General features: G+C 37.6%; 1 protein-coding gene across 2 annotated transcripts in view; it reads left to right on the forward strand.

Moving 5' to 3' along the window:
• The window catches only part of Thsd7a (thrombospondin type 1 domain containing 7A), a 406340-nt gene that overhangs the window by 165581 nt on the left and 214453 nt on the right, over nucleotides 1-26306 (forward strand). For both annotated transcript variants that reach the window (XM_036180854.1, XM_036180853.1), the window contains exon 2: nucleotides 11286-12117. In XM_036180854.1, coding sequence (XP_036036747.1) covers nucleotides 11286-12117 — 832 coding nt within the window. The remainder of the gene's footprint in view (nucleotides 1-11285; nucleotides 12118-26306) is intronic.

Below are 26306 nucleotides of genomic sequence, written 5' to 3' on the forward strand. Positions count from 1 at the left end.
CATGCCTTTAATCCAAGCATTTGGGAAGCAGAGCTAGGCAGATCTCTGTGTGTTCAAGGATACAGCCAGCATGGAGACACACGCCTTTAATCCCAGAAAGCAAGCCTTTATCCCAGGGAGTGATGGCAGAAAGGGAATGATATATAAGGCATGAAGACCAGAAATGAAAAGCATTTGGCTGGTTTAGCATTTGGCTGGTTAAGCATTCAGGCTTTGGAGCAGCATAGTTCAGCTGAGATTCCTGTGGATGAGGACTCAGAAGCTTCCAGTCTGAGGATATAAGACCAGTTGAGGAACTGTCAAGGTGAGGTAGCTGTGGCTTGTTCTGTCTCTCTGATCTTCCAGCATTCACACCAATAACTGGCCTCATGTTTGATTTTATTAATAAGACATTTTAAGATTCATATACATATGAATATATATATATATATATTCCACTATATAGTGACCAATAATATGTAAAGCATAGCAATAAAATAAGATATATTAATGTAATCTAGCTATTCAGTATGTAAGGCTAAAAATTAAAAATTACCATTATTATCTATATATAGTGCTTGTGAAATTTTGTAAGTATAAAAATACTAAAATATGTGCCACATTTTATTTATACATTCTTCAATTGAGGAGCATCTAGGTTGTTTCCAGGTTCTTGCTATTATGAATAGTGCTGATATGAACATAGTTGAGCATGTGTCCTTGTGGGAAGATTGAGCATTCCTTGGGTATATGCCCAAGAGTGGTATAGTTGGGTCTTGAAGAAGACTTATTCCCAATTTTCTGAGAAATTGCCATACTGACTTCCAGAGCGGTTGTACAAGTTTGCATTTCCACCAACAGTGGACAAGTGTTCCCCTTGTTCCACATCCTCTCCAACATAAGCTACCATCAGTGTTTTTTATCTTAGCCATTCTGACAGGTCTAAGATGGTATCTCAGAGTTGTTTTGACTTGCATTTCACTGATGACTAAGGATGTTGAGCAATTCTTTAAATGTCTTTCAGGCATTTGAGATTCTTCTGTTGAGAATTCTCTGTTAAACTCTGTAGCCCATTTTTTAATTGGATTGTTCAGTATTTTGAAGTATAGCTCTTTGAGTTCTTTATAGATTTTGGATATCAGCCCTCTGTCAGATGTGGGGTTGGTGAAGATCTTTTCCGATTCTGTAAACTAGAAAATATCATCCTGAGTGAGGTAGCCCAGACTCAGAAGGACAAACATAGCATGTACTCACAAGTGGATACCAGATGTGAGGAAAGAGATGTCCAGACTGCAACCCACAGCTCCAGAGAGGCTAGATAACAGAGAAAGACCCTAGGAGGGACACATGGATGACCCAAAGAAGGAGAAGTGGATAATATCTACACGAGTGGACTGGGTGTGAGGGGTTGACAGAGGATGAGGAGTGGGGAATAAGAACATAGGGAAATGGGAGGGTCGAGCTGGAACAGGGACAGAGTGGGAGGGCAGGGAGGAAGATACCATGATAGATGAGGACATCATGGGAAAAGGAAGAGGCAGGGTGCTGGGGAGGCTCTCGGGAACCCATAAAGATGACAGCACCTTGGACTGCTGGCAGTGGTCCAGAGGGCGCCTGGACTGGTCTACTCTGGTGATCAGTCTAGCGAATACCCTATCATCATAAAGCCTTTGTCCAGTGACTGACGGAGGCAGATGCAGAGATCCACAGACAGGCGCCAAGCTGAGCTCTGAGAATCCAATTGATGAGAGAGAGGAGGGATTCTGCAGGCAGGGAATGTCAAAATCATGATGGGAAGAAGCACAGAGATGACCGGCCACACCATTGGAGGCCCAGGAGCTGTAGACTAGTGGCTGTAAAGCCCCCTATGGGACTGGACTAGGCCCTCTCGATAAGGAAGATGGTCATTTGGCTCAAACTGGGGAACACCAAGGCAGCGGGATCGGTATCCATCCCTGATGCATGGGCAGGCTTTGGGGAATTTGGTACCTGTGATGTGGTGCCTTGCACAGCCTTGGTACAGTGGGAAGTGTCTTGGACCTCCCTAGACTCAGTGTTCTGGGCTCTGGTGACTCTCCATGGGAGACCTTGATTTGGGGGATGAGGGGTTGCTTGGGAGTGAGGGATGGGAGATGAGAGGAGGTGGGATCTGTGGATGGTATATAGAGTAAGTAGAAAATTTCTTAAGAAAAATGAAAAAAAATACTAAAATAATTGAAAACTTTTACACGTTTAATAATTTTCTAGTAATGCTAATATATATTTGTTCAAACAAATATGAAAGTTGTTATGTGTTATCACAAATCTCTATATTTAAAAATATATCATCAAATAAATGATGGCACTACAAATACATAATCTATCAGAAAATATGTCAGCCAACTTGGTGACTAATTCAGAGAAGAGAAGATAACTTACTAAATATTATGTGTTAGATGTTCACTTAAACCTCTGTGGATTTGTACGTATCCTTCCATACAAAAACTCTTACAATAAACATTTATTTGGGTGCAGTGATGGGATGGACTTCTATATATTTTATTGAAAAAGTCAGTTTGGCAACATAAATTTTAAATCTTCACAATTGCCAAATGCTTTGACCCTCTTGTTTATTTCAATGGCAACTAACCTAAAAAATATCATTGCTTTGACCAGTTATAATGGTGAATTCCTATAATAAAAAATGGAAGTGGAGGCAAGAGATATTTAAAATGTTGTCACACAAAAATGTGAATCTTTTTGTGTGAGAAAATGTGCTTCCATGTAATAATGAAATTTCAGTTATCACGAGGTGGTAGAAGTAAATGACATGACTCATTTTATACTATATTTTATAAAAATGGAAACCAGGACACAGAAGGCTGAGTAATTTTCTCAAGATGGATCAAATATGATAGGTCCTAAAAATAGGTTATTGTATTTAGTAATTGTTAAACAGCTCTCCTACTTACTGGTTTTCATTCCTTTTCTCGTCAGATTTAAAATGTGTTCCACTTTTGAACACTTAATTTGATACTCTTATAATTTTATGAAAGTTTAATTACTTATTGAAGATGAAAGCACATTTGACTTCCACAGTAATCTCTCCTTATCCACCAAACTGATTTGTCATTTGAGAGTTATACTAAATTAAACTTAATTAAATTAAAATTCAAGTCAAAGGACCCACAAGCTCTCCCTTTTTTCTTTAAAAAGAAAATGTACATTTTTAGGTTGGTAAATATTGTGGTTTTATTTTATAGTTGTGTGTTCATCAGTCTGTATGAAGAGCTCTGTGAGGCAGAACATGTACACTGATAGGATCAACTAATATGCTCTCTAGTAGCTTGTGGGTTTTTTGTTTGTTTATTAAAAATAGAGTTTTCTTTCATACAAGACATCTTTACTACAGTTTCTCCTCCCTCCACCCTTCCCAGTTCCCTTCATCTCTCCTCTTCCCTGGATCCACTCCCTTCCATTTCTCTTCAGAAAAGGACAGACCTCCAAGAGGAAACAACTAAACATGACAAAATAATATACAATAAGACAAGGCAAAAGCTCTCATGTCAAGGCTAGACAAGGCAACCCTATAAGAGGACAAGAGTCCGAAGAGCAAGCAAAAGAATTAAAAACACACCTGATCTCACTATTCGGAAACCCACAAAAACACCAAGCTAATAGCCATAACATATATGCAGAGGATCTATGCTTTTAAGGCTATAAAATATTTCAAGACAGACAATTTAAGCATAAATAACTCTTTTTTCACAGAAAAATCTCTTAGCATGATAAATGAGCACAGGACAAGCAAGATTATATTTCTGGGCTGCAGAAGAAGGTATTGACAGCTTCTCAGTTTTTCAGACCTCTCTGGAGATAACAGTACACAAAGGATTGAAATGAAAATAAACCAAGTGTGGGTGGTAGGCAAAAATAAACATAGAACTACCCCAGTAGGAATCCACATTGAAGCAACAGTTATTGAGAGGAAAGGGGAATGTCCTCATAAATTGCCATTAAAAGGGCTAACTGCTACATTTCCAGGGGCACTTTCAACATGCAGAAAAGCTGGAAAGTGCAAAACTTTGGGCAAATTTATCTGACCACCCTACCACACACCTCATTTTAGTATCCTTTGTAACACTAAAACCATTGGAAAATAGATGTCCACTGGGAGAACATCAATTAAGGCATGACACAGTGACAGAACAGAAATTATATAAGCATAGCTTAGGTATAACTGTGGAAAATCGAAGAACCAAGGGGTTTAAAGGACTGAGAGAAGTCAAATCTGTGCCTACATATTGAAATGAAATTATTTTTATATAATGCTATGAGGTGCAAAGGCTGATTATAAAACAATTTATCCTAATTCTAAATAGATATTTAGATGTAAAATTTATTGCCCAGTAGGATAACAACAAAATATTAAGTTACTTTAAGATTGAGGAAGACATTTTTTACCATTTAACAGCAATTTCTAATATTTTTTTTTTTCTGGAGCTGAGGACCAAACCCAGGGCCTTGTGCTTGCTGGGCAAGCGCTCTATCACTGAGCTAAATCCCCAACCCAGTTTTCTAATATTCTTATACACTTTACTTTATTACAAACAAATGGATACATTTTGTTATCTGTGAATTTTTGAAAATAATATTATAGCAAACAGGACATGGTAAAAAGTCTATAACAAATCTCTGTAAATGTTCCTTGACCTTGTGGTAAGCAGGACGTGCTATTCTAGAACCAGTTTCAGGAGGGAAGACATATTGTCTCATTCGAAAGATGCAGATGTATTTAGCCAAACAAGAACCTGGCTCATTTAAGAGTTTATAGCAAACAAGGATGGAAAGTAGTTTGCATAATTTTCTCATGTTCCTTTAATAGTGTTTATCTTTTATAAAGGTCTTTGGAACAGTTGCTGGCCACCTGTCAGTAATGTGGTCTTTATAGACTCAACCTTTTATTGTTCTCATGCCCTTGACATATAAAATCCAGAGTCTTAGGAGAAGTGATTGTTGAACATGGTAAGAAAATCATTAATTTTAAATTTAAAAGTGTATCTTTTGTAAACTGAAGTAAAGAAAGAATTTTGAATTACATGAAGAAACTAGATGCTTTAGAAAATTATCTTTAGTAAAGATATTTTATTGTTTTAGCCATATGTTTTAAAAGTTCATGTAGAATTGTATTTTAAATATTGGCTGCATGGAAACTAAGCCAAGAAACATCATTTAATGCTTTTGTCTCAGTACTATTTAATTTTACATGCATTCTATTTGAAAATATTTATTTTATAAGTATTAATGACATAAATGTTTTGGGCATACAAACAGTTGTTTTAATTTATTTTTGGTAGAATAGACATCCAATGTTTCTCTCCAGATTTGCATAAAATCTGTCAAGCTCAATGTTTTTACACATATTTATTGACCTACATCCTAGACAGATTTTGTGCAATAGTGAATAAACACAGCCTTACAAATCTGTACACAGGAATACATTTCTATTCTTAAAGTGATAGTATCCAAGCCCTGAAGGAGAAAGCTGTTTATTATTCCTTTGCCCAATTAGATTCCAACTTCCGCTAAATTATCATGAACAAGAATAAATGAAACAGATTTCAAACCAAGTGAAGTTTTTCCTGATCTTGTTAGAAATTACGCACAAACCCCACCCACCTCTTCTCACTCATGGTAATGTAAGCAGTGGGACTAAATCTTAACATTTGTACAGAGATATTTGACGCCACATGTCACTTTCTCAGATCATGCTTGGCAGCGGACTTTTTGTTTCCCTTAATAGAATTTGCATACTGTGGTTTCAAGCTGTATTTTGAACCATGTGTGCTCTTAGAAACAGAGTAGCTAATTGGGTTAACTATGCTTGGTTGTCAAGAGCAATTTTAGATATGGTCTTCATTCTAGCCAGTGTGCGATTATTTCAAGACTGCTCCGAGGACACAAGTAGACAGCCATTCATCAGGTATACTGGGCGAAAATCTGACCTTTCATGAGAGTGCTTAATTGGACACAGATGCAATACCCAAGGTGCAATGAAAAGATAAGATAGCAGTTAGAGCCTGCAAGGTGCATGAGTTCTCTCAATAATGATTGTATTGCCACCTCTGCTTTTGCAGTTACCCTCTTTTTTTTTTTTTTTTTTTTTTTTTTTTAGTGTCTTTATAGATCTCTGCTGCATTTTTGTGGGATACACATCATTTAGTTCTTGGAATGAGTATATGTGAAGCCGAACATATTGTCTGTGAGGAGTCAGTAAGAATCTGTGCTTTTATTGTTAGAAGTGGAAGTGAACTGTACTTGCATTTGTAACGTGTCCTTTTGTCTAGTGATTGAAGTATCTTGAGAGATTCTTATTAGTACAAAATCATGTAGAAGTTCTCTTCAGCTCCATCTCTTTATCTGCTGCCATTGACATCAACCATGTAATGTCTTCAGTACCAATATCTGCCAACTAACTCCTCTCTTTAAGAACAAAATAATTGAGGTATTTACACAAGAGTAAACCAGGAAATTCAAAGACACAAACTATGAAATGCAACAAGTTGTTCCACTAAATAAGTCACACTGCAAAATTTATATACATATAAATATCATGAAACATATGGTCCACATGTGTGTATGATAGTCAATGCAGCCAAAAAGATAGATACACAGTATATACTTATGTGAATGTCCTTATGTGCCATAGAACCACATACAATGAATATGTACAATGGGAAACTTTTTTAAAATCAAAATTTTAAAGTTTAACAGAAAAATATCAAAGTAAAACCTTACTTTTCTAGTAAGCTAGATTTATAATAACTGATGTCATATGTTTCTGGGCATCTAAGCATTAAGTAGAATTTTTTAAAGTTAATTATAATTGGCCTTTGTATAGATATCTCCTAGGAGCTGAAACAGTCACTCCAGGTTGATAGAGGGAAAAGCATACAACTCATGAAGGCAATGAAACATAATCTAAAAGCTCAGAGAGTTCTAATACTCACAGGACCCTTGTCCATCCTTTTTAAAGATTTTCTTTTTTTTCTCTCCTTTTTTAAATTTATTATATTTGTGTTTTAACTTTACACATCAGCCCTGTCCTCCCCCTCCCGTCCCCACCCCCACCTTCCCCCCAGCTCCTCCCTCCATTTCAATCTTCTCCAGGGCCAAGACTCCCCTGGGATTCATTTAAACCTGGTGGATTCAGTACAGGCAGGTCCAGTCCCCTCCTTCCAGGCTGAGCAAAGTGTCCCTGTGTAAGCCCAAGGTTCTTTAATTGAAAAAATTCATATAATAGATTTTGATCATGTTTTCCCATCCCCCAATTCTCCCTGCATCCTCCCCACCTACCTACCCAATTTTATGTTCTCCACACCCCAACAAACAGACAGAAAAAGACAAAAGCAAAACAACAAAACTAAGAAGTGTGGACACACACACGAACTCCCCACAGAAACACAAAAACAAAACTCAAAATAAACAAGCAAAAACCTAGAAGACAAAAAAAATAAATAAATAAAATAAAAATGACCAAACAAAGCAAAATAAGACAAAAATATAAAATATCATTTAGGTCATTTTGTGTTGGTCAGATACTCCTGAGCATGGCATCTAACCTGAAGTGTGATGTATATTCCCAGTGAGATTCCATTGAAGAAAACTGATTTTGCCTTTGCCATTTGGGTATCAATTGCAGAGAGTTTCTTATGAGTGGGAGCCTGTATTTACTTCCTCTGTGCTTGAACTTTTCTTGAACCTATACAGGCTTTATGTGTGTAGCCACAGGCTCTGTGAGCTCAGATGTGCATCAGTTCTGTTGTGCCTAGAAGACACTGTTGCCTTGGAGTCATCCATCTCTTCTGGCTGTTACAATTTTTCTGCTTTCTCTTCCACATAGACCTCTGAGCCTTGGGGGAGAGCTTTGATGAAGACATCCCATTTAGGACTGAGTGCTCAGACTCCCTCACTTTCTTCACATGTCTAGTTGTGAGTTATCTATGCAAGTAGAAACCTCTCTGATGAGAGCTGAGTGATGCAGTGGTCTATGGGTATAGAGGAGTATATCATTAGGAGTCATTTTGTTGCTATATTCCTTTAGCAGGATAATGCTATTCAAATGTTATTGAAATAATCAACCCACTTCCTAATTGTATTAAGACTCATTCCATGGGAACAAATACCTGACACTGCTAAAGAACCTAAGACTATATGGGTCATGGGCCTTGGAGAAAACTTACTGAATTTCTTTACTCAAGAATCACAGCTCCCGCCCAATTTTATGTAAGTTGTAAACAACTGCTAACAAACGGAAACTCTCTCCTATGGAGTAGGGTACAAAGTGGGCAGAGAACTCTAGGGATGTAACTAGGTGGACTTGGAAGTGATACAGATGTCTGTGAGTCTTCCACCTGTACTCCTATCCATAACCCCAATGAACTCATTGATTCACCAAATGAGACTTGGGGGGCACCATTCCTGTGGTCTGTCATTGGTGCCCTATCTGAGGTGAATAGATTTTTATTCATGTCCCCTCATGAAAAGGCATGCAAAGTCATCTAACTGAAGTCATCTAACCAATCTTTAGAGTAGGGTCAACACTATGAACAGTTTCTATAAAATTCGTCATTTGGTTTTATTCTAGGAATAAAATACTAAACATTGATGAATTGGTCTAACTCATAAATAATGTTAAGGATTAAAAATAATAGTACATCAAGAAATTTTGCTTTGATTCTTAGTTAGTATCTATGCTTTAACATACCAACCGAGCAGCACATAATTTAGCCTTGAGTCTAATACAAATATACCTTTAGTGAGGTTTATGGTGGGAAATAGAATAACAGTTTTGTTCAAACATAATGTGTATAGGAAACTAAAACCAAAGCTATGTGTAATTAATTCTAAAGTCTTATGTATGCTACAAAGTTTCCTTATTGAAATGCATTTAAGTTTTGTTTTTTTGTTTGTTTGTTTTTTGTTTTTGTTTTTGTTTTTTGAGACAGGGTTTCTCTGTGTAGCTTTGTGCCTTTCCTGGAACTCACTCTGTAGACCAGGCTGGCCTCAAACTCACAGAGATCCCCCTGGCTCTGCCTCCCGAGTGCTGGGATTAAAGGCATGTGCCAACACCACCTGGCTCTTTTTTTTTTTTTTTTTTTTTTTTTTGCATTTAAGTTTTATGATTCTCATATAGAATATTTTGCAAATCTGAAAGAAAACATCAAAAGTATAGTGGAAAAACATACAGAGACAAAGTAAAAATAGAATTAAAATATCCTTAGGTACTATATGTTGACACTTTTAACAAATTCAGTGTCTTTTTAATTTATAAAGTATTGACATTAATATCCTAGGACGATATTTCTCAAAATTTAAGTCCTATTACAATTTTATATATGAATTTCATGAAATAATATTTTGGATATACCAAATATCTAGTACTCTTTTAAATGAAAAGACTAGTTAGCACAATAGTTCAGATAAATCTTGCTCTTCTGTTTACAACTTGATTGTGTCTCTTGTAAGCAAAACAACACCATTAAACATCTTTTTTGTTCAGTAAAATTAGATCCTGTAAGTGCATTCTTTGTATTTCTTCTTCTGTAGATTGATGGTTGTTTCGTACAGAGGAAAGTACCTAAACCTAACGCTCTCAACACTTGAGCCCCAGTGTCAGAAAAACTGCACCTGAACTGCAATTAGGTCTATTATTCATTCAAGATTGGACTTGGCAGATCAGCCCTCTGTCCTGTCCTGTTTTTCTGAGCCGCAGAATAAGTCCTTTGGCCTAGTTTAATAGTTTTTGCTTTTCTTCTTCTTCTCCAGCATCTTTCAGACAAAACCTTATGCATAATGTACACATGAATAAAAATAAATGTGAAGCCAGACTTCTTATACAAACAGGACAGCGGGAAGAGGGCAGCAGCTCGCTCTCTCTCTCTCTCTCTCTCTCTCTCCCTCTCTCTCTCTCTCTCTCATTCTCTCCCTCTCTCTCTGTCTGTGTGTGTGTGTGTGTGTGTGTGTCTATGTGTATCTGTGTGTGTCTGTGTGTGTGTGTCTGTCTATCTGTCTTAGGGAATCCTATAGCCATCTCATGAAACTTACATATTCAGGACATGTTGATGACAATCAAGGGTCATAAAATAAGTCCTCATCTTCATAACATTTTGAAAAACATATAATTATGTGATCTTTAAGTTTATTCGAAACTCTAAAATGTATTCTCAATTTGATACATCAGAATTTGTAAACACCTTGAAAATAGTATAACTTGACTTAGAAAAAGAAATGTAAGACCTATCTCTCCTTTAAAAAGTGTTCCAGAGTAATAAGCCCACGGAACAATTAACTCAAGTGTCTCATAAAATACCTAATTATTCATGTTTAATAAATGAATGAACTGAAAGAACTCAAGCCCTTGCTCAACAAAGGGTCGGACAGTTGGGAAGTGTTTGTTTATTTTAGGTAAAATTAAATTTCTTCACTCATCTTTATAGTTCATTGAGTTTTTGCTGTTGTTGTTGTTTTTCTGTTTCAATTAAAGGGCAGCAAGTACCTTTTGTTTTGTTTTGTTTTGTTTGTTTTTCTAGACAGGGTTTCTCTGTGTAGCTTTGCGCCTTTCCTGGAACTTACTTGGCAGCCCACGCTGGCCTCGAACTCACAGAGATCTGCCTGCCTCTACCTCCCGAATTCTGGGATTAAAGGCGTGGGCCACCAGCGCCCGACAGCAAGTTCCTTTGAAAAAAGATTTTTGATTTCTTAGCTGTCGCTCTCATAAAGTTGCACTTAAAATTCTATCAACAACACTGTACACAGCCATTAGACCTCTGCAGTCACAGCCTGCAACAATAAAAAAGCAGGTGAGGGAGAGCATTTTCTGCAAAATAGTTAATTGCCCAGGCAAAGAAAGCCTGCAGGAGAAGCTTTCACGAGAGGCTATTTCTTTATCAATTCCTAAAACAGAGTTCAGAATGTGAGGCAGGAATGATAGGCTTTCACTGTGACTAGTTTCTGATGCCCTTTATGAGCAACGATCTCTATCTACCTGGAATAAAGGAAATGAATCAAAGCAAACTTTTAGTAATCCCAGAAGGACCCGAAGTGAAATTGCCCCAGCTGTTACCTTATATAGACACCTTGACACAGTTTGCTCTTGTAGAAGTACTCAGGGACGATCATTACTTTCCAGTCGTCTCGTACACAGACCTACTTTATAAGATGTCGGGGAAAGTTAATGTACTAAGTCTAGAGACGTCTTTCTGAAATGGGAATAGCCTGTCACTCTCTTCCCGTAGCCCTGCTAACTAACTCGTGCTGATTTGTAGGTCCCTGGGGACGGTGTATGGGAGATGACTGTGGACCAGGCGGCATCCAGACCCGGGCTGTGTGGTGTGCTCACGTGGAAGGCTGGACAACACTGCACACGAACTGCAAGCAGGCTGGGAGACCCAGTAACCAGCAAAACTGTTTCAAAGTGTGTGACTGGCACAAAGAGTTGTACGACTGGAGGCTGGGGCCCTGGAATCAGTGTCAGCCCGTGATTTCCAAAAGCCTGGAGAAAGCTCGAGAATGTGTGAAGGGAGAGGAAGGCATCCAGGTGAGAGACATAACCTGCATCCAAAAGGATAAGGACATCCCCGCAGAGGACATCATCTGCGAGTACTTTGAGCCCAAGCCCCTCCTGGAGCAGGCCTGCCTCATCCCTTGCCAGCAAGACTGCATTGTGTCTGAGTTCTCGGCCTGGTCCGAGTGCTCCAGGACCTGCGGCAGCGGCCTGCAACACCGCACCAGGCAAGTGGTCGCACCGCCACAGTTTGGAGGCTCTGGCTGTCCTAACCTCACCGAGTTCCAGGTGTGCCAGTCCAACCCCTGCGAGGCGGAGGAGAGCATGTACAGCTTGCAGGTCGGGCCCTGGAGTGCATGCTCTGTGCCACACTCACGGCAAACCAGGCAAGCCAGACGTCGTGGCAAGAACAAAGAGCGGGAGAGGAATCGAAGCAAAGCCGTGAAGGACCCAGAAGCCCGTGAGCTCATCAAGAAGAAGAGGAACAGAAACAGACAAAACAGACAGGAGAACAGATACTGGGACATCCAGATTGGGTATCAGACCAGGGATGTGATGTGCACGAACAAGACTGGGAAAGCTGCGGATCTCAGGTAAACGTTTATTACTAGTAACATCACGGGTCTCCCGTCTGCAGATACAGCAGGGAGTTGAGACCCGCTGTACTGACTCCTGTAATAAACATGTGACATACAGTCCCTGTTCAAGGCTGTTGAGTTTTTGTGGATTTCATGGTGTCATTTTTATTTTGTCCATGCGTAGGCCCCACACTACTTTAAGGTTTCTTAGCCCAGGAACGATTCTCTATGACAAAATACATCTTCTTGGGCCGGGCATATAGGGCAATGGTGGAGCATCTGCCTAGCATATGTGAGGTCCAAAGTTCAGTTCCCAGCACCACAAAGAAACATGGAGACTGCTTCTTTAAGGCATCTGTACTCTTTTCCCCTACAACAAAAGAAAGTAAAATTACTCGGATCTTGGAGTATTGGGATTTTGAACACAGATATTTATCTGAGTGAGTTAATAGAAGAAGGCACACTTGTAATCTCTCCAAGTTTATAGCCTTTTCAGAATTACCCTATAAACAAAATCTGCTCTTAACAAGCACCTGGGGAACCATACCTAAGAATAATATTCTTGCACATTTTATAAAACAAAGTAACTCTCTCCAGAGAAGAAAACCAAAAGCAGCAGGAAATCAGGTAAGTAGAGGGTATTTAACCAGGAGTGGCCTGGCTTTGAAAACATAACGAATTGGCAGCAATTCCTAGATGGAAATTATTTGACAGATTATCTTCTCATCTGTAATGAATACATTACGAAAAGCTACCTCATGTATGATTCATTTGTTGTGAAAACGGTGTTCGTTGAGAATGACAGGAAGGCTATGATTTCTCTGGACTGGCTAAATTTTGCTCTTGGATGGGCCAGACAATCTGGGAGGGGCTATCTGGATCATTTGCATAATTGCCTTTCCTGAAATATTTATGAAGTTATGACTTGTACTCAACCAAAGAAATTATAGCATCATCACTCAGAATTTTATATCGTATTTATGGTAGAATTGGCATTGGGGTATGCTATCTCCTTTATCATGCAGTCTGTTCTCTTGATTAAAAACATAAGATAAATTTCACTGATGTCTCAACCCATATGCCTTGGTGGAGCAGCTGGAGTCTGTTTCTTGTTGCCCCTGGATATCTTGTGAACGATTACAATTTCCTGTTTACTTTAGAGGTTGGAAACCTAAATAGGATTGTGTGGCATGCCTGCTGTTTTCTCGAATAACCCACTGTCTTTATTTTTTTACTCCTCACCCTCCCTACCTTTACTTCACCTATTCTCATTTATTAATTTCATTTCTATGGATTTTCAGATACAGGTGAGAACTTTTTTGGGAGGTCATAGCTTAAATGAATGAGTAAATAAAAATGAATGATCGATTCTTCTCAGACAAAAACTTTCATATTACCATTTTCTGGTTGTTTTTTGTTTCATTTCAACATTTTATGGTACTGGATACTGCCCCTCGGGCTGTGTTTATGCTAGGCACGCACTCTACCATTGATTTCTGTACAGTCCTGGTTGCTGTCTTGAAACCATTTGCCACTGTTCCTCTTTCTGAATTCATACAATTGCATTGCATTTCAGCGGCACAGTAAATTATCCATTGCTCCTTTGTAGCCTCTTCCCAATTCTGTTGAGTTTGCTGAGCGTGAGTGTTTACGCCACCTCCCTTCCCCAGGTTCAATTCATGTATGCATGTGTATTTGTACTTCTACACGGTATGCATTTTCAATCCACTTCCTATTTGGTTCTTTTCTGACAGTCTTTATTCTGATGATTCCCCAGGCTTTTTCTCTGTAGTAGTACACTTATCTTGGTTGCTTGGCTCTCACTAAGTAATTGAATGAGCCCCTAACGAGCAACTTTGAGTTGACTCCCGCTGTCACTGGATTAGCATGCTGTAGAGGTTTAATTTAATGGTGACTACTGGATTAAAAGTGTAATTAGGCTATTAGCTTCCATGCATAAAGCCTAATATTCACATCAGTTGTGGAATTAAGCAAATATACTTAAAAATATGGGGATTTTTTTAAATCAGCCACATGCATCCTTGTAGAAACACCATACATGAATATCCCAGTATGGTGATAACTACATAAATATTAGTAGGCTATATACATAAATTTAATGTGTCCTAAAATAAGCAAATGGCTGATATTTCTCTTCAATGTGAATTAGTATGCTGTTAATATACTTAATTCTAGCCAAAATGTCATATAATTCAGGTTTTTTGCATACATTTTTTCCCAAACTTCACACCACTTCATCAAGGAAGCCAGTACAGTAAGGGGTGAACTAGCATGGGGCCACAAATCGGGGATTTAGTCACTGAATTTAAAACGCCTTCTATCTCATTGCATCTTTATGATATAAGAGTCTAAACAATCATTTAATAAGATTAGCAAAATTACAGTACCTAAAAGAACTTAACTAAGTAGAGCTAAAAATTCTTTGGGAACTTCTCTATAGACCAATAAAGTGTTTCAAAGAATTACTGCTGAATTGCCCAAGTTAAAGAAAACACATATGCCCTACTTTCAATGAGATCACAATCAATAAAGATGGTAGATGCTAACTACAGCTCTTTTTTTTTTTTTTAACAACAATAAGAAAACTACAGTCTCAAATCTCTATGATCTAGAAGTTTTTGGCAGTGTGGTAATCAGATGTAACAGAGACAGGACACTTGGGGAGCCACTGTGTCTTGCCACTTCATGAACACTTAAAACCTCCAGAGAAGCCTGAATTCTCTGTGGGGTGAAAATGTTATAGAAATAATATGCTTTGCCAGTGAGAAATCACTCTGCTAACTTGGAGATTAATAAAGATAAAAGCTTTTTAATAGAACATGTTCTGGCTCTGGCTAATGCCCAAAGTGTAGATGGCCTCAAATAGACTTTACTGACTTAAATACATACACCTTTGGCTTATGAATTCTATATATACTGTCATCCTTAAATCTTTCAGGTCTAATTCCTAAGTTACACTTTGGACATTGAAAAAGAAGCTGCAAATCTGTCCATGTAGGTGAATGGAAAAATTATACAGCAAACATAATTTCAGAAATATTTCTTAAGTACATCAGAGTTCTTTTTAAATAGTTCTTACCCAGGGCCATCCTGCCCACCTGTCAGAATTATACTTTCTCTGATAAGAGCACAGGGGACTTAATGGCAAACTAAGATTTAATAGTGGTTGTGACCCATCTTTGCCCTCTTGAGCTGCCTGTTAGAGGCATATTCTTTGATAAGGGGATGAACCTAACAGCTGGTTGTAAATCAGGATTATCTCCTTTTGGTACAGGAATGGAGCCTAATTGGAGGTCCATCTTGGTACATGAACATTAGCAGAAACTTTCTCAGCAACCTTAAACTTCAACTGTGGTACAAATTTCTTTCTCAGTGTCTAACAAGCCTGCATAGCACACTACTTATCTTCTAGTCATATTGGAAGTAGTGCACCTTAGCCAAAGTCTACTTTTTATCATTCAGTATTTCCTAAGAAAGTTCATTAGTAAATCCTTTAGAGCATCAAGTTTCTCCTGCATCAAAGGGACTGGCATGCCCTTGCTATATAAAGTAAGGTCTGGAATAGAAACAAAGGATAGCTTAAACACCCTTGGGTTGTGTTTAAAAATTGTTAGAGGTAAGCCTGAACAAGAAAACTCACCTTTAGCCTGTCAAATTGTCAAATGTTGCACATGATAGTTCTAAGAAGAAATTAATTACCAATTTACTTACTTATCATAAAATTTGGCCCTTATCCTCAGGAGAAAATATATGCAAATGTCATTTTGCTGGAATATTATAGGACCTAGGCATCTGGAAATCATCACATTTTTAAGCATATTCCCTTTTGAAACAAGTAGGTGGGCGTACCAGATTCTAAAACAATGGTAAAGATGGGTGTTGTGACAGTCAATGGGTGAGATCATGAAAATCACTGCACTTAGGAGAACACAAGTTTCTTCTTGTGCAACAGTGACTTTTAGCCAGGTTTGAATAGACTCTTATTCAGACTAGTAACTGATGAGATAGTATGTCAAGCATTTCTCTAGAAAATATTAAAGAACAACATAGCCCAAAATCAGAAGGCAAGCCAGTGTTCCAACAGGAGCTAGGATATTAAGTGATATGCAGAAAAGGCTCAATGGCAAGCAGCCACCTCCCGCATATAGGGAGCACAGTCCTAATTTGAGACCTCTCTAAAAGCCACTGCACTCTGGAATGCTGCTTGCTGAAGACTCCCATCTGCATATTAAGTTTCAGGAATGGCTAGGAAGTGTGCTGTAAGTAAAACAAGACACTTTTAGTAGAAGTACTTGACGACTTTAGAAAAGACCTTCCATTTAAATGCACTTTGTTTTGTCACATTTTCTAACAAAGGCAATTAGTTGTAATTACAAGCCCATTGGAAACCTTGCCAAGAATGGTGGGAAATTCAGCCCAAGAGATTCCCGAGGGACTGAGAATGAGTTTGGGTTTGAAAAAGGATTTTTGGTGGTTAAATCAAAAGAAGTAGATTCAGCCAGCACTGGGGAAATTGCATAAAGAAAACACTTATGTACAAATAAAAAGTAAATAAATAAAAACCAGAATAACACAGTAACAAACATAGAAATACTAACACACTGGACTATAGAGCTCTGATTTCTGTTATTGTTTCATTCTTATGTGGCTAGAGAATAAGCCACAGCATGTCCAATGGCCAGAGGCTAACGATTCTTAGGTGGCTTTCTGGTTATTGTTTTCAAAGTTATTAACTGCAACACAACCTCTCTTACCTTTAATTGTTAATCAGAAAGTTATATTGCTGTTGAGCAAAATCAATGTCTTTGTGTCTTATTCTCATTTTACCTTAAAATACCAGTTGTTAACTGATCTAGTATTTGTTTTTAGTGTTGCTTTCTAGAGCAACAATATAAAACTTGAATATAAGCTCCACACGGTGCTGGATGCCTTTTTAATCCCAGCATTCAGGAAACAGACAGACTGACCTCTGTGAGCTCCAGGCCAGCCTGGTTTACATGGAGAGTTTTCAAGACAGCCATGGCTACATCTCAAAACAGAAAAGAAAAAGGAAAAGAAATAAATAAATTAATTGATTGGTACATGAATGTAAAGTTGTAGGCTTGACAGTGGTCTGAAAACTGGCCGAAACAACTAGAGAAATTAAAGTAATAGATGATTGAAAAAAAAAAAAAAAATGAGTGCAAAGCTAGTGAGATAGAATCATGAGAATGCAAAGGAATTTCCAGGAAAGCTTGGCCAGCTGAGTTTGATCCCCCAAACCCACATAAGGATGGAAGGAAAAGAATTGACTTATCTCAGTTGTCCTCCGACCTCCATACAAAGGCTGTGACATTCACATCCTGCCATCCTCCCTCGGCCCTACCCATATCTTCTCCTGGGTGTGTCCATACACAAACATATACAATAATAGCAAGACTTCCTGGAAAGAAATGCTGTATAAGAATAGAGAAATCTGTGGCCTCAATTCAGTGGTATTCAATGCAGTTTTAAACAACCAATGTAAATTTTCTGGAATGAAGTAGTAAGGGGAGGAGGGGGCAAAACAGTTTGAAAAAGCCTTCCAAATTTTGTGATCCCAACAAGCCTTCAAAAAAAAGTGTCTAAAATTGTGGACACAAAATCTTGTATATTTTCCTTAGAAGAAGGCTTATTCATTTTCAGCATGTTCTACACAGCAGTTCATCCTAAATCAGGGTGAATTTCTAAGCACGGAATCTGGAGTCCCAGCACAGCAGCCCTGTGTGTGCCTCTGAGGGTTTCACTCACTTGATGTACATGGCTACTGAGAACATTTCCCACACTAAGTCTTTGAGAACCAATGAAATTGCAAATTTAATTCTACCATTACCAAAAAGGAGGGAGAAAATTACCTGCTATTTAAGGCAGCATTGACTCCTTTTAGGTTATTCAGAACCCATTTATAAAATTACTACTGCTTGTGCATGCGTAACAGGCTTTCAGACTTACAAATTTTCCTATAGTATCCAGTGTTGACATGCCTGTCAGATATCCCTCCTCACATTTTGTAAGCTTGCCTCTGCTTCCTCTTGATTATGCTGAGAAAGAGTCAGGGTGACTATTTCTTCTTCTTAGAGAGATGATAGCTAGCAAGAAAGCCTCACTCCTCTCAGAATGTCTCACTGTCAGGGAGTATTATGCCAAAGGTATGAAAGGGCCACTCTCAGGGATTCTCCACCCTGCTTCTGTGTCCCAGGAGGGTCTGTGAGCAGAATATTCATGAGGCTTCCTACTCCTCTTCTTCCTAGGATCCTGCCAAAGGAAGGGACAGTAGGATTCCCGAAGGTGGGGAAAGAGAGAAGTTGGAATCAGCAGTGGTGAATTTCTCTAACAAAGCAGTCCTCTCCTCAGCTCTAGGTCTGCCTCAGGTTCTGACAAACCCCTCCCCCTTAATCCATTTATCATGTTAAAACACAGTTTTCCCTGTGCCCAGCTCTAATGAGCTTCATCATTACTTGGAGATTTCTCTTTTGTAAATAATAGTTTTCTTAAACTTTTAAAATGAATAAATATGAGTTTGAAACTTGTTTTCTGCTGCCCCAAGGTGACAGCTACATGAAAGTAAAATGTCAGAACCACAAAATGGAAAACTGGTACACATTACCTAAAAACAAAGCAAAGCCAATTCTCAGGTACTTATTTTTTCATTGTAATGAAACTTCCCCTAAAGAACAAACATAATATTGAGGTGCCAGAGGAGAGGTCATGCAGGCAAAGAACAACCAGGGTAGTGAGCCCTACCTGGAAGGAAGTTGATAAGATCCAGAACGACCTTCCACAGGGCTACTGTGAGATGTTGTTATTAATGCTGAGTAGGTTGCACAGAGTTGAGGGGGGTGATGGAGGAAGAGTACGGGAACAGAGAAGAAACAGCACTGAAATCTGGAGGCCAAGATCAGTTCACTGTGCAGGGGTGTCATGTCCACATGTTCTTCACATGTCAGGCTAGGTGCAGGGGGAGGAAGAGTAAGTATCTGCTGAAACCTATATCGCATGTGAAATCAAGCTTAAATGTTTAGACTTTATATCCACTGGCTCAAACATCTCCACAGTTATTAGTAATGAGTGTTAAGCATGTCCCAATGTGTGTGTGTATGTGTTATTTATTGATGTATTATAAACAGGGGCCTTTAAAAACATGTTATGTGGCTAACAAGCAGAATAATTAAACTTTAAGGTAAAGAAATAGAAAATAATTCACTTACTAATTACTATGGATCTATGTTATATTTAACAAAGAGATTTTACTGAGTGTATGTGGATGTATGTACATACACTTGTATGTGAAGGTAAGCATGCACATATGTGCATACATGTAGAAGCCAGAAGGTCAACCTAAGGTGTCCTTCCTCAGGTATTGTCACCTTGGTTTATGAGACAAAGAGTGTCTAATTGGTTTGGAGCTTGCTAATTAAGCTAAACTGGATGGCCACAAGCCCCAAGTATCCATCTGCCTCTTCTTTCCTAACAATGCACATTACAAGTGTGGTCCACATGCCCACTGTTTTTCACATGGGTTCTGAGGAAAAAACTCAGGCCTCACTGTTTGCACAGCATGAATTTAACCAACATTTATCTCCCCAACACCTTACAGTGGATGTAAGGTAAACTACATTAGTGATTTTTAATTTATCAAGTACACACACACACACACACACACACACACACACACACACAGTTACTAAGGAAGCTCATTCTCAGTCTCAACAAATATGGGCATGTTTCAAAAGATTAATTGCTTACATTAAAAATTAATCCAATAACTTCTGCCCCATGAGGAATAACTTTTTTGGATCTGATTACATTAGCTTTTTGCACCTTTTTTATAAGGTTGGTGCACAGCAATAGTGTTAGTTTCCATTGTCTTGTCCTTTGTCTGTTCCCAGAGTGTAATAGTAGGAAAGAATAAAGAATAGACTTGTCTACAATCAGTTAGAAGAAAACATGCTCATTCATGTACCTTCTACCAAGGGTGTTTATATTCATTTCAAAATGCTAGAGTACCCAAGAATTCATACTGGGATCCAAGACATCTACTGTGGTCAAAATTATAAAGTAGGGCATAGGCCTTTCTATATTCGCATCTCCAATTAACCCCATGTATTAAACATAATCCATTTCTCTTAAAATTTGTGATTCAATTTATGGATAACTCCATCTTCCTCTTTTCACACAAATTCCCATCTACTTTCTTCTGTTCTTTTCTTCATCTTGATTTCATTCCTTAAAAAAATAACTAGCAAACAAATGAGTAGCTGACCCATACTTCATATATAAGGACATACATGAGCATGCCTATTTATATGTATAAACATCTATAATCCATATAGGGCTAGGTAAACTGTTGCTTAGAAGAAAGATATTAACCAGCACAGTTTCCACTCAACTAAAATAATGTCTACCATGTATTCAGGTCCCAGCAAACAGTGAAGCCCTGCAATTTAAAGGAGTCTTTCCATTTTTAAAGCATGAACCTTTTAGTATACTGTAAGGTGTCAACTGAGAACTATGGTAAATGGTAATTCTTTGAGTTTATGAAACATGTAAAAGAATGTTGCCAAAAGGTACACTGGATTCAATTAAGAAAATATAGGCTTATGTTTATTTCATGAGACATAATTTTGACTATGTCCCAGTATTATAGTGACTGGTAAACACCAAGCAATTGCTATCACACTGTTAAAACTGGATTTTCCCATTAAAACTAGAAAGTGCACTGTTATTAACATTGTAAGTACATACTGGTGCTTTCTTGGTAATTGTTTATTTAGCTTACTACTTCACAAATTAGCATATTTATTTGGGTTTCCTTCTACTTCTGTTTTTATATCTTTAAATTATTTCCCTATTTATTTTTATGTATATGATGTTTGTATGTTAGGAACATACATGCCGTGGCGTGCATGTGAAGGGCAGAGGGCTTGGGGCATCAGTTCTCTCCTTCCACTGTGAATTCATAGGATCCAATTTGTTCCCAGGCTTCCATGAGAGTGTTTTTACCCACTTATCCATCTCACCCACCCTGTTTTCACATTGTGAAGCCATTAGGGTAGTTTGTCACCAAAGTCACTTACTGGTTGTTAACAAAGAACTAAGGCCTCCTATTATGAATGTCTACCCGTCAACTTCTGGCAAACTCAACCAGCAAAGTGAACATCAGGGTCACCTCCCAATCCTAAGGTAAGACTATATATCACAGCCAAAATGTATTTACTCACCTCAAATTTCTCTGGGTCACTTGTTCTAAGTATTTTTCAGTCAAGTTAGAGAAGTGTCATTGACATATAAAAGCCATATATATGGAATATATAATTAATTGCTGTATAACAGTGTTTTTCTGATTACACTAAAATTATAATGGAGCTTAAAAATCCTTACCACCTAGTGATGCTGTGGCCAATGTAATATAAGAGCCTTGCTTTTCTCATGTGTTACAGTGTCAGGGTAAGCACTCTGTACTGTTAGTAAAATAAAGGCATAGCACATACAATAGTGAATAATGGGTAGGAAGTAGGCTACGCAATCTAGATTTTTGTAAATGCATTCTCTAATGTCTTCAGATGAACTAAAAACTATTGATACGTCTTTCAGGAGAAGTTCATATCCCTACGCAACATATTTCTATGTGCAACAGGCTGAGTTTAGTGATAAGAATGTATTTGTGAAACCATCAAGGCTATAAAATTATACATCTTGCCTCACAAGGTTTTGTCCAACCCTTTTTATTGTTATTTAGGTTTTACTAATATTTGGTGTGTCAAGAATATCTAAGATCTATTCTTTTACAAATTTTAAGTATGAAATACAACATGGACTGCTCTTGTGTAAGTAACGGCTCTGTGACAGGACTATTGAATGAAAGAAAGCTATGGAGGAGTATTTTAAGTATTTTATATTCAAGTTACAGGAGAGATTTGAAGTTTGAACTAACCTTAACTCAAGTTAGAAATATCCCTGCGAGGGGATCAAGATCATGATGGGGAAACCCACAGAGACAGCTGACCAGTGCTAGTTGGAGCTCACTGAATCTGGACTGACAGCCTGGGAACCTGCATGGGACTGAACTAGGCCTGCTGAATGTGGGTGACAGTTGTGTGGCTTGATCTGTTTGTGGGGTCCCTGGCAGCAGGGCCAGGACTTATCCCAGGTGCATGAACTGACTTTTTGGAGCCCATTCCCTCTGGCGGGATACCTTGCTCAGCCTTGATACAATGGGAGGGGCTAGGCTCTCCTTCAACTTGGTATGCCAGACTTTGTTGACTACCATGGGAGGCCTTACCCACTCTGAGGAGTGGATGGGGGTAGAGTGGGAGGGAGATGAGGAGGCGGGAGAAGAGGAGGGAGGGGGAACTGGGGTTGATATGTAAAATTTAAAAAAAAATTAATAAATAAATATTTTTTAAAAAAGAAAGAAATATCCATGGATAACCCCCCAACATACAAACTAAGTACAGCTCCTTCCACTCACCTCACTTGGTGAGTTTAAAAAACCTCACACTTGGTTGTCTTGTTTGATTCTCTTGCTTGAGATATTGTGAGAGCAAGTTTCCTAGGGAACCAGCACTCCCTCCAGCAGAATGGACTCTTACTGGGGTAGTGACCTTGGAGCTCCTTGGCAGCCAAAGTGCTCTCACCCATTGTTTTCTCTTGTTTGCTGGAATTTGGCTAGCACCACATCAGTAGTAATGACTTTCCTCTGACAAATAAATCAATAAGCTTTTTAAATGGGAGGAAACATTTCAAGAGGAAAAAAATGATTCCCATAGGATGAAGAATTAAATAAATCATTGTAAAGCTCTATTTGTATAATCTAATTAGGAATACACTAGCTTGCGAAGTTTACTAAAAAGTTGCATTCAGTTTCATGTGTGTGTGTGTGTGTGTGTGTGTGTGTGTGTGTGTGTGTATGTGTGTGTTTTATTTAATTGGCTTTTTAAATTGTTATTCATCCATTGACTACATGACTTTAGGTTTCTAGTCATACTTATATTATGCAGTGTTATTTATTTTTCTAATTTGATATAATTTTATTATGTGAGAGATTTTATTTTTATTACAGATATGTGTGCACAGACACTAGATTTTAAAAGGCTGTGATCATGGTAACAATTTTGCATAGTATTTACTGGGTTAGGAATGATTTTAGATAAACAAAATAACTGTACACTGCTTAGTACAAGCAGCCTCTGTACTGGGAAGTTTTTGAATGCCCACACAAGCATGTGCAGCATAGTGTTCTGGGATAAACAAAAGGAGTTTGTGATTAAAAAAAAAATCCATCAGGAGTACCATAAGCTGAGATTACACTAATTTTTCTCTTTAGCTTTACAAGTGACTTAAAAGTTTGAAAAAGACATGAGCAGATGAGAGCCAGACCACAACCATAGAAGTATAAACACCAGTTTCCCACTGGTGGGTAAATGTGAACAAAGACAGACACTGAAGTAGATAAGTAGATACATATATCTTAACCCAAATAGTAGATATGAGTTTGTTAGAAACTGTTTTTGGTTGTATGACATTGGAATGCATTTGGAAGATCATCAAAATCAGTCTCATTCAAAGACTTTTTAAAATAAAAAATTAGGTATTAATAGATGCTTATTATCTGTTTATTGAATAGACAAGTATACATGATGAACAACCTTTAAAAGGATAAGGTATGAGATTCCACTTTTCATTGTTTAATCTCCCCCCCCCTTATTCATTATGTTGAAGAAAGGAGCTATGCTATATGCTGATGGCAGACATTTTCTTCTCACCCCACTAAGGATTAGAGAAAATAAATAAATGTGGAAGACAGGAGTTAGTATAAAAAATAATTTTTCAAAACCAAGAGGGGAAAAATCTGGGATATCAAGGATCTGGCTAGCACATCTAACTATAGAATCAAACATTCTAGACTAGCATACCTGGCCATAGAAATGTGTTGAAGAAATCTTAGTGGTTATCATCATGAAGTCATCTACAGGCAATAGACAACACTCAAGTATGAGGATACTTAATACTCAGGCCTCAGATACATGTAGTCACTCAGAGTGTCCAAGCTTTGCTCTACTGAGGTTATGTAGTTCTAGATAAAACATACAATTTAAAGTTTGCATATGATTTGAGACATAAAATAAAAGAGTGCCAGAAAAGGCCAGAAAACTGGTCTTTCTGTTTCAGCTATTGGCAAGGACATCTTGATCATTCTAGAATTTTCTCACTTATTTACCACAACTCCAGAGGTTGGAGGTTGCTGATGGGCAGCAATCAGAAGACAAAACCAAACTGTTATGTGGTAATTGTTATTGTTGTATTTTGTCCTGAGTTCCTTCTGCATTGTCTATTTCCATTGTTGATACCTTGTACCAATCAGGCTTTCCATGCCATTCCTGTCCATGGATATGATTTTCCTCAGGATTACTGGGGGAAAATCCAGATGAATTTGACTTATTATCAGTGCAGTTAGCTTCCATATGGTTTATATATTCTGAATCTGGCAGTATTTTACATTTAAATAAGTATATATCGCTATGAGTTGAAAGAAGTGGTACAAAACCATGAATTCTATTTCTTTGACTCTCCTCACAGCATGCATCCTGTGTCATTTTGGAAACTTTCTATAATGTCAAAGTTTTTACAAGGCTTTCATTTCGTTCATGAGAATATGTTGGCCATTTAAAATAACAAAATACTTACATAATCTAGTCATGAAAGTAATACATGGCTCCTCACATTACAAGTAGTAAGTAATACTGAGTAAATAGTTTTAGATATTTAGGGATGTTAAAAACAGAAATCAGGTCAAGGACTCCCTGGTGGTGCTTTTCAAGGTAAACTTTTTTGCTTAGTCTGAGAGAGGTGTAGTGTCCTTTCTCAAAAGTGTTTGGAAAATAAGACATATCGGACACTAGAGGGATGATCTTGTGCTATTTGCATAATAGACAGATCAGATAGCCTAGATTCAAGGAAGAACTCTACTGCTCATTTCTTAACTCCAAAATGGAACAGTATCGCCATGGTGCACATATGACAGGATTATTATGAGAATACAAGAATTTATGCTTGTGAAATAGAGAATGGCTAAGAAAAACAAGTAATAATAAAAGCTTTCAAAAAAATTGAATACTAAAGATCAAATATTGTGCTGAACAAAAATAGGAAAGAAGAGAACATAATAAATGTTGACTACTTAAGCCTTCTAAATATCTTTCAAATGATCACAGTAATATTCATGGCCAAGAATCAGTGTGTATATACCACATGTATGATTCCACAAATTAAACATCTTACTTAGGACTATCTTTAATATGCTAGAATAAGAATAGCAGCAAAAATAGATTCATATTTTGTAACTATATATTTCTATTTTGCCCAAGTCGCAGAATTTCTGAGTCTACTCACACTAGCTAGAAAAGCTGTTTTAACTTTAAGAAATATTCAATATATCATTTAAGAGGTTTATCTTTAGCTCTATTCTATGGAGCAAAGAGTAAAATTATTTTGTGCAAAAGTCATCCTATCATGCCAAGGATATTCAAAGATCATGTTTGTGGGATTTGTGATATTCAAGAAATTCAATGCCTATCTTTGATTGCCAAGATCACTGGGTATTTTGACCTTAAAATAAGACGTTGAACTTAGTGCCATATCACAGATTTGCATTTATTTACTTAACATTTCTGTGTTATTTCATCCAAAATTAATTTAGCACTTCACTTTAAGCACTACATTCTAAACGAACCTAGATATAAAGAGATTTTGTTCATATTACTCCTTGAAATGCCAGCTGTTTACATCTGGAGAATCCTCCATACAGAACTCTATGACTTGTAAAAAATATAAATACTATAAACCAGCTTACTTCAACAAAAGAAAAATTATTGTTGAACATTTATTAGAACTGCAATTCAGAATATTGGTAGGAAGAAAGTATAAAGCTAAAATAAAAATATTAATTATTTATAGAATTAGAGTTTTTCTTATTGTTTCAAAACATTTTTATTTTTGAGAATTTCATATATGAGTCCTATACTTACATCATTTTTACCCCATTCTCTCCCTCTAAATATTCCTGTCCCCCTCTCCCCCTCAAGCTCATAACTTTTTCTTTGACCATTGAAAGTAATATACATACATACATGCTGAACCATTTTAGTGTTGCTCATGTGCATGTG

This window comes from Onychomys torridus, chromosome 3 (assembly GCF_903995425.1).
Source record: "Onychomys torridus chromosome 3, mOncTor1.1, whole genome shotgun sequence".
NCBI classification, from domain to species: domain Eukaryota; kingdom Metazoa; phylum Chordata; class Mammalia; order Rodentia; family Cricetidae; genus Onychomys; species Onychomys torridus.